Source organism: Denticeps clupeoides, chromosome 11, assembly GCF_900700375.1.
Source record: "Denticeps clupeoides chromosome 11, fDenClu1.1, whole genome shotgun sequence".
Classification (NCBI taxonomy): Eukaryota; Metazoa; Chordata; class Actinopteri; order Clupeiformes; family Denticipitidae; genus Denticeps; species Denticeps clupeoides.
Window position 1 is genome coordinate 6129924 of NC_041717.1, and position 12897 is coordinate 6142820.

The following is a 12897-nucleotide window of genomic DNA, read 5'->3' on the forward strand; positions in this document are numbered from 1 at the left end:
AAAGGAAATAAACAGAAACAAAGGAATCAGCTGAAAGATATTCTGCATCCAGAGTCTAGATCTTTTTTTTTTTTTTATTTTTTTACTCAAATAAGTCATACTAATAAGTCACATTGTTAGCATGTCTCAAAGGGATTGCTAGCATGTTTAAACATGGGCTAAAATGATTGTAAATTTAGTCTCAAACTCAAATCCAGTCTTGCAAACGATAACGCGTTACACAAGAACTGTTGGCCAGGCTTCACTTTTTATTTGCATTTGATCGTTTACGTCCAAGTCCATGTCCATATAGCAGCTAATAAGGTCAACAGGGTGTCTAGTGGCAACAGTCACTGTTTAACGTTCGGTCAGTCGCACCGTACACAACATAGACCATCGTGTGAAGCGCCATGAAAGATTCAACACAACGAAGGGCTAAATTACAGCCATGGCCGGCAGCCATGTGGCATGAAGGCCCGGCCTCGTATAATGACCTAAATGAAGCATGTGCTCATGTATAGAATCTCTAATTAGCTTGTAAAAGACTAATTGTAGCTTCAGTAAGTGTGACGGCAGTGACTGACAGCTCAAGCTTCCCTGGTGAATACCAGTCAGATCTGCAGAACCAATTAAGAGAATCCGGCTAAATCCGTGGTGACGGGAAAGCTATAAAAGTAACATCATAATCGCCTGAGTTTGTCCTCTTACGGTCTCCTTAAAAAGCAGCTTTTCAACCCAGGCGAACCGAGGCCACAAATTGACCTCGCAGTTCAGCGCCTTCTTTTCTTTTTTCTCCTGTGCACATGCAGAGGTTACGTGCATTGAGTGACCGATTCTAATGGTGGAGGGCTGTCTGTATCCTACAACTCTCCAGGGTGCAGCTGGTGTGAACTCAATCTCTTTTTTACTAAGCGTCAGGAGACTGAACATCCATCCTCCAGTTCAGCGGAGGACCCATGAACTCAATTAACAGCGATTCAGACCCTCCACACACACAAAAAACATTTCAGCACATAACCCTTTACAATTAAAGCATTTACAGCATTTATCAGACGCCCTTATCCAGAGCGACTTACAATCAGTAGTTACAGGGACACTCAGGGTTAAGTGTCTTGCTCAGGGATAGAATGGTAGTAAGTGGGATTTGAACCTGGGTCTTCTGGGCTACTACCACCCAAATGGCTGCAATATAACAAAGAGTGTAATTTTTAAGGGCTTCTGAATTCTTTCGGTACCAACTGTACAAGATGTTGTCACTTGTCCTCTTTACAATTAAAGCAAGCATTGAAACCTAATCTAATTAGAATTTCATACGTATTTCTAATATTCTTATATAGTAAAATGTTTCTCATGCATAGATTTAATAGCCAAAACTGCACCAAGGAAGTTAACAAGTAATCAGTAAGTCACATTACTGGACACTAAAACTCTATATACTCTATATATATATATAAAAAACTATATATATATATATATAGTTTTTTTTAAATCAAAGATGGCTGATTGACCATTTGTGCAAACAAAGGAGAAATCTAATTAAATTCCCTCAATTCTGAGATGGTCGAGCACAGTCGAAACCAAAAATCTCTCATGTGGAGTTTTGGTTGAGTTTTTCTTATATTAAAACCGGTCCAAAAAAATGCAAACAGGTAAACTGTATCGTATTTTATTGATACAGGGGAACATTTTAAACATAAATTTTAGTTTGTATTTCGCTCAGTGGATTGCCCACTTCTTTGCCCTCGTGCATCAGTTATTAACAGATCCAAACACGGGCCAGGTATTTTAATGAGGCCACGGAGAAATAGGTTAATAAAGCAGACAAATGCCGCTGTAGTTCCGAGGCTCTGGCACCGGCGGTGCAGACAGGGCACTCTGTTTAACAAGCTTTTAACACCCGCACGCTGCCTGGATTTACTGCCCCGGGCCAGAGCAGAGAGGTGCCTCGGGGGGACGTGGGGTTTGCAGTGGAGCCCTTGTCTGAGCAGGATGACGGGGAGGGACATGCTAGCATGTCAGCTGGTAGGCGATGAGAGTGTTCAACAGGCATTTGGCCTCCTGTACAAGCTATGCGGCTTACGGTTCGAGCGCATAGAGAAGGAGCCTGGGCCACTATCTCCTTGTTCAATGGCGTAAGGTCCATTGTATCTGCAGGCCTTGCACAAACCAGATAAAACAAAAAAGAAGATGTATTGATGCAGATGCAGAATTAAATCCAAAATGAGGATGTTACGTATGTCAAACTCGAAAGCCCGTAAAAAGGTTTTGGGGTGACAGAAATAAATCACACACAAACAAATAGGGTAGTTACAGTTCATGATACAGACATCTACCAAATGATCCATTTATGGAAATCACGAGGATGTCCGACGGTACACCAGCAAAACAAGTCCCGCGCTTATCACCCGTTTAAAAGTTTTTTTTATTAGTAGTAGCACGCGGGGAGAAAAGGGAAAAGCTCTTCTAGCCCCGCATCCCCCGAGCTGCTCAGACAGCAGGGCAGATCCCCTCGACGGCTGGGAAATGAATACAGATCTAAATATGGCTGACGCCATCAGACCGAGAAGACTGTACTTCACAAAGCGTGACAAGCTTCCATTCTGGGGTAGGAACATAAAAGAAATCTACAATATAGATGTTTAAAAAAGAATGGAAACAAAAGCATCCCGACAGAGGAAACCGTGCGGGAATAAAGTTCCCAGTTCCCCATCGAAAGATGATAGAAAGATCTGACAGATTTCCTGACAGAACGAGCAGCGGTGAGGGTCGAGAGGGCATGTCAGAGGATCTCAGCCCCTGACTGTCAATGCTAATGAGAGTATGATGAAGTTTGTTGTGTGTGTGTGTGTGTGTGTGTGTGTGCGACAGGGACAGGTTCGGCATTTTGGAGGAGTGTGAAAAGTCCTCCAGTCTAATTTCCACTCCCCACAATGGCCACCACAGCATTCCACCGGCACGTAATAAATCATTAATAAAAAATATATATAACAATAAAAATCAGGCCAAAACCAAACAGGCGCAGGCAGCAGTGACGACAGCCGTGATCTGATTTCAGATCGGTGACTGTGAACAGATGCTTGTGCTTCAATGCATAGCTGGCATTATGGATGTTATGGACGGTCACGTGTCCGATTCCCACAGCGGAGGGGACAGCCTCATTACTGTCATCGGTGAACTGATTCAATGACGGAACAGAGCACAAGAGCCGCAGTTTCGTCAGAATACACACACTTAATGACAATCTTATATCACTAATCCCCATACAGTACTGTACAGTCCTGAAGACCAACAGCGGGGGCGGGGGGGGTGGTAGAGGGTCTTCCCTGAGCTACCCGAGCGTCTTTATAAAAGCCTGGTTGGGACCCAGTCATCCACAACCGCCGTGCGGCAAGCCTTTAATCCAGCGTATAATTGTTCTCTGATGGCGGCAGGACGTCCCTCTCTGCAGCTTTCACAGTCCTCCAGGAGACACGGCAGGTTTATCAGAAAGTCCCAGAGGCATCCGGAATAAACCCCACCTGATTATCGACGGGGAGGGAGACTCTTATCGGAGCGATAAACGGCACCTACTGCTCGCTCTCAGGGATGAGACGAAGAAGATGACGAGACAATGGCAGCCGTTTTTTATTCATCTGATGAAGAACAGAAGTGGCAGATGGGAGTCTGGCATGGAACTGGTATGCCTGGGCCCTTTCCAAAAACATTTCACTACATACATTTCAACAGCTGCCGCATAGAATTTGAGATATTGAGATTTTTTTCTTAGAAAAAATGACAGAATTTGAGATGCTTCTACAACACTCAGATGCAGCCTGGCAGATGTTTCCACTCCACTCAAAGCCACAATTTATGCAGACGTCCCGCGGCCTCAGAGGTGCCACAGGGACAAAGACATGTGACCTCGACCTGAACAGCCGATCTTGGATCAGCGGTCACTTTCTCCAACCCTCATTCTATGAGCAAAACCGATAATCCGGCACCCAGACAGGACACGGAGTGTCGACATTCCCCAGCCTGCCGGAGAGGAGCAGGCTTCCTTTGAAGGCCACATTCGATTGCGCTCGGTGCGTGTGACACTGTCAGCAGACGCTGTTGCCACCCCCCACCCCCCCACGCTCAGAGCCTTGTCTGGTTGGATAATCTTAGCCATCCTACGCCTTGCAATCAGCATTGTCTTCAGCATTCGTTTTTGTTGGACAGTGCGGGACATGCACTGCTGCCTGATCTGTGTGTACAGCACCTGTGTGATATAAAAGATGATCTTATTTTTCATTTCATTTCATTTACAGCATTTACCAGACGCCCTTATCCGGAGTCACTGACAATCAGTAGTTACAGGGACAGTCACCCCCGGGAGCAACTTAGGGTTAAGTGTCTTGCTCAGGGACACAATGTGGGATTTGAACCTGAATCTTCGGGTTCACAGGCGAGTGTGTTACCCACTAGGCTACTACCATTTACCATCACATCCCATTTTAGTGGGAAATATGCAGTCCTTGCAGAATTTGGGATACAGTTGTCTGTGAACAAATGTCTTAAAGTATATCAAATATATACGATCACATGACGTGGTGAATGTTATCCAATGTCTTGTTGCTAATGACTGTTAGAAAATGCTTTGCTAAGGAGGGGAAATGAACCACAAACACCTTCTTTTCATCTGGGTGCACATGCGGAATTACAGAAGAATCTGCAGAAAGCAGGGCAAAATTCCCCAATCTGAATTCCCGGGGGCACTTGCTTGGGGTGGACGTCCTTCTGGTGAAATACTGCCCCGATCGGATGGAGTTTAAGTTCTCCACGTCGCAAAAAACTTTACAGACTGCAACTTTAATGTCTTGTCATGACTTATATGCAAAGACAAGCACTTCATACGCTGTTTCAGCACAAGTCACATAGATCTTCGAACTTCGAGGTGGGACAAATGAGTGCGCAGCCAGCGTCTAACAGCCGAATAGGACGCTGACCACACAGACTGCTCCATACAGCCAAATCACTGCCCGTGGCGCAGAAACCCCTGAATGAAAAGAAGGTGAAGTCTAGACAAGTCTCCTGTTACCACCATCCCCGCCCACCCGGCTTTACGGAGCAAGGAGCTCAGACGGCTAGGGCCTTTTGATTTAGGCGGCCTGTAGGGTCCCATGCATGACAAAAGGTTCTGCAAAAGGTGCGAGCCTTTCAACAAACGCAGAATTAACATTCAAATTGAAGAATACAGTCTGTGCGGAACCACTTTCTAATATGTGCTGTGGTCCTACGGGGTCTCTTCAGGGCTAAAGACACTCAACGGCTGCCCCCAGTCAGTGTTTCTTGGGGCGTCCCTTCACCCTACAAAGCGTGATTTGAACCAGAAATAAATGTACAGGGTGGGCCATTTATATGGATACACCTTAATAAAATGGGAATGGTTGGTGACATTGAACACATTTTATAAGTGGTCAGAAACTTGTAAATAACTCATGAAAGAATAAAGTTATGTTATTTATACTCAGTAGATATGGTTATTTATAAACAGTACAATCAAATTCCACAACTTGTGCAATAACTTGTACACACATCCTTGCACATTGCTGTTGTTGTTGTTGATTTTCTACTCCGTACTTGAGAGACACCATCTACGGGATTCAAATTCCTTGTATGTGCTTGCACTTACTTGGCCAATAAATACGATTCTGATTCTGATTAAAATCAAGCACACCATTGTTTTTCTATTGAAATTACCAATACATTTGATGTGTCACATGACCCTCTTCCTATTGAAAAAACAAAAGTTGGATCCAATGGCCGACTTCAAATTGGCCAGTATGGTCACCACCCATGTTGAAAGGTTCGCCCCCTCACACATACTAATGTGCCACAAACAGGACGTTAATATCACCAACCATTCCCATTTTATTAAGGTGTATCCATATAAATGGCCCACCCTGTAGACTGCGATTCTGTGAAGCGTTTTTTTTTTCTGTCAGGTCTGAGAAATGAGAGAACGTTCACATACACGGATCCATTTTGAGTATGAATACAACAACTTATTTGCCAGGAATATTGTTGAAACTGGAGCTAATGATGCAAATAAATTCCAACAGCACCGGCAAATGGTGTGTTTAAGCTGCTTGACACACACACACACACACACACACACACACACACCTGAGCTAAATGGAAACAGTTGTTATGACGGCGACCAGAGGTCACGGGGTCTGCTGTGGTCAGCATAACTAAAACAGCCCCAATTACTGAACAGGACAAAGGACCGTTCATGCGGACAGTCGAGAAAAAAAAAAGGGAAAAATTCCAAACTGACCTTTTCTACAAGGGTACCGGTGTTCATTTGGAGAATTTATTATCGGACGGATCAAACAAAAGACTTTTGCCAATGAATGCGATCGGTGACCCTGCTAACAGTTTGGAGATAAGAGCATTACTGATGGAGCGCAGTTGACTTTAGAGTACGAAGTGAGTCGTGAGTACGCACTTTTTAGGTTTCCATTGTCGCTGCTTAATTGGCCGTGAGTGGAGCCACTGAAATGGGCACCGCGATCACTCAGCGGTGACAACAGACATATTGTCCCTGCTAATGCATCAAACTGCCATTGTCCTCCGTCCAGCGGGTAATATACCAACGGCCACACTAATGAACTGCAAAGCAGCGGCCACCCGGGGCTGATGACAAATTCGCTTGACAAGAACCGGGCTTAAACAATCTTCGTGGTGAGGCGGCAACAGTGCAGACAGACTCGACACTACGGTAATGTAACAACTGGGTCGGATTCACCGCGAGCGTGATATGGTCTTACATGTACATTTACAGCATTTATCAGACGCCCTTATCCAGAGCGACTTACAATCAGTAGTTACAGGGACAGTCCCCCCCAGGAGACACTCAGGGTTAAGTGTCTTGCTCAGGGACACAATGGTAGTAAGTGGGATTTGAACCTGGGTCTTCTGGTTCATTCCACACCATAACCGGTGGCAGTAAAAACTGGGAGACCTCCAGCGAGGTCAGGGGTGGTGACGGGCAAACGTTTCAGAAAGTTCCGGGCCCGGGACCTAACGGTGCGTATTTGACCGGCTGCTAATTTCTCTGCTGCAGTCGAATTACCATGCAGCGCGTCCACGGGCACCCACACATGCCGGAGACGTCCAGAGCCACTGCGGCACAGTCATTAGGTGAGTAACAAACGGGCCAGATTTCCGACGAGGCACCCCATTAAATACAGGTGACAGGCCCGGAATTCTACTACACTCGGTCATATAATGCCTGTCTTCTGTAAGTATTTCTGATATTTTTACATCAAGGAGCTCTTTTTTTACGGTTGAATACGGTTGAAACAATATCCCTTTTGTTGCTGAACAGCCGGGCAACGATACAGCCAGACGTGGCTGACAACTCCGGATCTGTTCTTCTGGTGTGAAGGCCTCTCTTTGAGATGTCTTGGTCTTCTATTCAGCAAATACATATCACAGGAGAACGACTGGTATGAGAAGATAATCCTTTATTAGTCCCAACTCTGGGAAATTGACTTAGAGTTGCCAATAGCTTATAGTTATAGATGTTGTAGTGACTAGAAAATCAAATAACTTGTAATAACTAATAATACATTGTTTATGCAGATGGAATATTGCGATGTTAGAAAGCACACCTTATGTGTGAGGTCTCAGCATCGTTAATAACTACCCATTAACAGACTACACGCAAAGGTTAAAGGGTTAAAACTTTGACTCCGTGCACCCTCTTTTTGAAGTTGTGCAAAAATAAACCATAAGCAAATAATGCCCCAAAACAGAAACAAATAAAGTGAGCCGGTTGACTCCAGACAGACCCCTGCGCCGCGAACGGCCCGTAGACGCCATGCCAGCGGCCGCCTCAATGGCCTGCAGTCACCCAGTCCTGGCAGGTGGCGCAACCGGCATGTTTCCCACCTTCCAGCCCCCGTCTGGCAGGGCGTGAATGAGCCACAGTCTGTGGTCTGAGGAAGAGGGGAGTCGAGCGAGGGATCTCACAGAGAACCCAAAGTAACGTTCCAACCACGTGATCTCAACGCGTGGAGAGCGGTCATAACATCCACAGGTCAAGAGTCTTCTGAATCTCTCGTCGTGACGTTATTTAGTTCACGCCCCTCTCGGGAAGCCAGACTTGACATCATTTATTTTTCATACAGATTTGGATCTCGATGCTTAATGGTTAAAGGGGTTCCTGGGACACTTCCCAGATTGGAGAGTCGGCGTTCCTGATCCATGAAGAATGGAAAGGGAATATGAAATCAGGCAATAAACAACAGTCGCCCGCGTCCCAGAGCCGGGAGACCCCGGACAGGAATTACGCTCAAAACGTCAAGGTCCTTCGAGGAGTCGCCCCGCCAAAAAAGCCACTTCGCATAATAATCTCAGCCAGAGAGCGTTTAGGGAAAATTACGGCTACAACACGAAGCCACTGTGATGTGTTATGTGCTTATAATTAATGGATCACATTTCTGCTCTAGCACAGCAAATACATTAATAATGAAGCTGTCGTAAAAAAAGAAAATTGAATATTTTATTAAGACTGAAAACATTTTTGAGCTAATTCTTAGGGTAAAGCTGGAAAGTGACGCTGCAGAACACTACAAATGGTTCCCAACCCAGGGTTTTTGGCCTTAATACTTCATTGGCTGAATATCAGTGAAGTGGGACAGCTATGTTTGGTAAATTCTTTTGTAAGATTACATCCTATTTCCTCAATTCACTGGGCAAGTATTCAAATTACTTCACTAGAAAGTTCTCTTTAAAACATGATCTTATCCAAACTAGTACGCCACCTTTTAACTTAAAGGGACAACAGATTGCACTTGTTCTCCCATCGTTCTGGAGTGACCAGCGGCAACGCAAAGACATAACCCCAGCCGGCCTGCTGGGCACTGAGCTGATCCCCGGTCCCTCCAGGAACGGAGGCGGGCCATCCGGGTCTGGATTAGTTCTATTGCTGCACCAATATTGGTTGGACGGGCTATAAATGGGTACTCGGGGGGATGTTTTTTTAGGATACAGTCAATAATAACGAAAGTGCCTGTCGCCGTATTCCGGAACACTCTGCACGTTTCATTAACACAGATACACTCCAGAATGCACCAGGGTCAGTCGGTAGCAACACCAATTAATGTCATACTGGGACGAGGCATGGACTAAATGCACGGTATGACTTCTGCTCTTGCGGTCAGAACTCCACGAACGGCTGGAAAGTCCAGCGGGTCCCTTTAAGATACGGGCAGGGATTTGCGCGGCGCGGCGAGGTGTCGGGGTGTGAAGATTTGAGCTCGGATGACATCTGTACAGCAGATGAGCGAATGTCTGTCCTTTTCTGCACTCAGTCCCACAGAATATGACTCCAGGTGTTCCCTTGTCAACCTTTCTCTCATCTCACCTCAGACAATATGTCCCCAAACAACCGGAATGTACCAAATTCACACCGGCTGGTATTATACGGGTTTTAACCGGGTAAGGGAACAGCATAATTAGATCTGGGGGGGCATTATGAGATAAACACATGGTCACCGTGACACCGTGATCTTGGGATCATCTGCAAATACGGTTGAGTACAGCTGCGGTGCGTCCTGAAAGCCGCCCGCGGTAATCCCCATTGCAGATGGAAGGCGGTGATTTCTGACCACACGCTCGTCTGTAAAATGGAGAAAAGCTCCACAGGTCCAATCCCGCTCCCTCGACCGCCTTCCCGTCACACTGATCCGGCCATTTCCAGAAACGCCGAGGCCCTCTGCCCCGGAGAGAACGTCAAGATGACGAACGCAGGCAGAGTGTTTAAAGAAAACAAAGCCTTTTGTTTATATGGAGCGGCGATGAGGAAATGACAGCTTGAGGACATGACAGGAGCGGGACGTTCCGGCAGAGGTGACAGATCACAAGAAGAAAGAAGAAAGTGAAGTGATTGTCATTGTGATACACTGCAGCACAGCACACTGTGATACAACGAAATATGTCCTCTGCATTTAACCATCACCCTTGGTGAGCAGTGGGCAGTGTGTGGGGACGGCGCTTTGCTCGGTGGCACCTGAGTGGCACCTTGGCGGATCGGGATTCAAACCTTAAACACTAGACCACCACTGCCCCTCAAAAGCAAGGAAACTGAACACACAGGTGATGCATCATATCCTCAAACAAACTATTCCACAATATTATGGCGTCTTGGGCCCATGGAATTAAGTCCTTGATGGAAAGCGGAGAACACGGCAGGCTGGACAACTGAAGGAGCTAATCCACGGGGGCTTTTCCAGGTCAGATCATTTAATCCGCACACAATATACACGTTGGTACATAACCACTCATCAGTGAAAAGCGTGTCCCCTTCCTTCTTCTCCTTCCCCTCCCATTTGCCTTAGGGGACGAAATGCAGAAATGAACGGCCGAGCCCCCTTTCAGCTGCAAATGAGGACACGAGGGGGAAATCGAGGCCACGTAACGCCGTAAGAAAGGAAGGGGAGGAAACTACAGGAGTCCATAGAAAGAAAAGTCTGAACGGGCAGACTTCACACATCCAGCGTGGCCCCGGCGCAGAGGAAGACCGGGACCCCGCGGACCCGGTTCGGACCCACTTTCGACCTCTCCGCCCGCGTCGGGGACAGGGACGTCCGCGTTAAATGCCCCACGGCGAGGGCCGCACGTGTCCGGAGCCGGCCGACGTCACGATGGCAGAGTGCGCGCTGCGTGCGTGTGACGTAGGCGCGGCGCCGCCCCCCCCTTCCCCGCTACTTTGTTTTCGGTGGTCGCACTTTTCTTCCTGCTTCGGGCGAACTCCGCGTCACTTTGCATAACGACAAAAGCAGCTGGAAAATCCTCGAGGCCGATAAGAGCGAAGGGGCTTTTTTTTTCTTTTCTTTTTCTTTCTTTTTTTCGTGACCAACTTCGTTTTCACGACCCGCGCAGCGAGCAAAGTTTTCATTCCGCGGCGCACTGTGGATTTATGTCGCCAAAAGCGCCCGTCGTCCATCAGCAAAACAACTTTGTACGGACATTCTCGGCGCGGCGAAAAACTTTTCCTGTCTTGTTTGCGGGGGGTGAAGGGACGAAGATGTCGCCCGTGTCACCTCGCTTATTTAAACCGCGCCGATACGGAGCCGCGGAGCCGAGCTCGGGCAGCTGAAAGTCCGCGGCGCTTCGTGGCGCGTCCGGAGCGGACAGACGGAGAGAGAGAGAGACGGAGAGAGAGAGAAATGACCCCGGAAAGCGACTGACCAGCTTTACACGGATCCTTGTAGTCGATCGCATCCGTGGAGGCTGGAGGGTCCACGTAGTAGCCCGGCTCCAGCGGCTCCAGCGGCTCCAGCGGCTCCAGCGGCTCCGGGTCGAGCGGCGCGACCGCGCGGAGGAGGGTGAACGCGGCGAGCAGGCACGTCGCGGCGAGATCCATGGTTGTGGAGCGGGGGGTGCAGCGACAGGACAGAAATGGAGAGGTGAAGAAGAGGAGGATGAGCAAGACAGAGAGAGAGAGAGAGAGAGAGAAAATGGGAGGTTTGGGGGAGAAACGAGATCTCTCTCCCTCTCTCTCTCTCTCTCTCCCTCTCTCTCTCCAGAGGGCGGGTTTTAAAAGCGCAGCTCTGCCTCCCTACAGCGCCTCGATTCCGGGGCAGTGATTTGCTCCCGCCGCCGGGCCACGTCGGGCCCGGGGTCAGAACGCGAGGCGCGGAGCCGCGGAGACCCGCTCACCCCGCGGGGGGTTCTGGGGGATTTTTTTCAGGTTTTTTTTTGCCTCTATAGACGCTCGCCGGTAAAGGGGGCGGGGATTATGCAAATAGGCGATATCAATGACGCTGTTAATTATACGTGCATGTTTAATTAATAACAACATTTCTTGCTATTATTATTGCTCTTCATTAATAATCAATAGAGAACACGGAATAATATAACAAAACTTTAAATTACTGTTCATTTTCCACATATATTCATTGTTAGTTACTGTGACCCGTCATTGAGCGTCATATGTTACATGTAAGTAAAGTTGCTTTGTCTTGTAAATACTTTTATGTTTATGTACTGTCTGTACGTTTCAGTCCGAGAGTTTATGTTTTTTTTTCTGTTTATTAAAACAAGACAAGGTACAAGTGTGATAACTTTTGCAAACCAGAGCTATTTTACAAAGGTAGTAAAACCAACTCATAGATGGAACATTTAGGTTTTTTTTTTAGATATTTAGTTGTTTTTCTGTATTGTTGCACCAGTATGTCTTGTGTGTGCTGTTAGATGTCATATATGGCTGTAGAATAGTAAATAAAAAAAAGGTACTTTTATTGACCTTTTCCACCTCATACATGAACCAAAATGACAATCCCGCTCACCCCCACATTAACATAATTTCATTTAAAAATCTTTCACTTTCAAATACATAGTGAACATTTTACGCCACCAGCTGAGCATCATAATGACAAATCTCACATTGGACATTCACGTCATTACCACAGTCCCTGCATAGAATACCAGCTCTGTGAATGTCACCATCCCCATAAAACAGTCCAGGCAGGGACATGTGCCATTTTGACTTCACTCATCTGTCTTAAACACCTGAAGACACCTGAAATAGTTCATCAGCTCATCTAGCCTAAGTGGACTAAGCGCCACCTGTAGACCACTGTTTGGAAGTGTCACCTAAAAGACAGCATTGAAGAACCTCTTTTTCTCTCTCTCACCCATTCAGTCACTATCCTTATCCACATTGTCCTGTTATTCAGGGTCATGGCTGTCGGAGTTCATCCTGGGACACGAGGACTCACCCAATCGGTTCTCCGGAGGAAACCGGAGAGCCTGGAGGAGACCCACGGCAACTCGGGGAGAGCACACACAAGGATATGAAGAACCACATTGAAGAACTATACATCATTAAATGTAATGAAAAGACAATCATTTAAAATTAGCTTCATGGTGCTTGAAATCTCA

The 12897-nt window shown here is 46.8% G+C and overlaps 1 protein-coding gene across 1 annotated transcript in view; it reads right to left on the reverse strand.

Moving 5' to 3' along the window:
• Positions 1-11501, reverse strand: part of bmp1a (bone morphogenetic protein 1a) — a 41301-nt gene extending 29800 nt beyond the window's left edge. Inside the window, exon 1 of the mRNA XM_028995111.1 lies at positions 11203-11501. Within this exon, the coding sequence (XP_028850944.1) occupies positions 11203-11377 (175 nt within the window). The 5' untranslated portion in view covers positions 11378-11501. The remainder of the gene's footprint in view (positions 1-11202) is intronic.
• Between the last annotated feature and the right edge of the window lie 1396 nt (positions 11502-12897).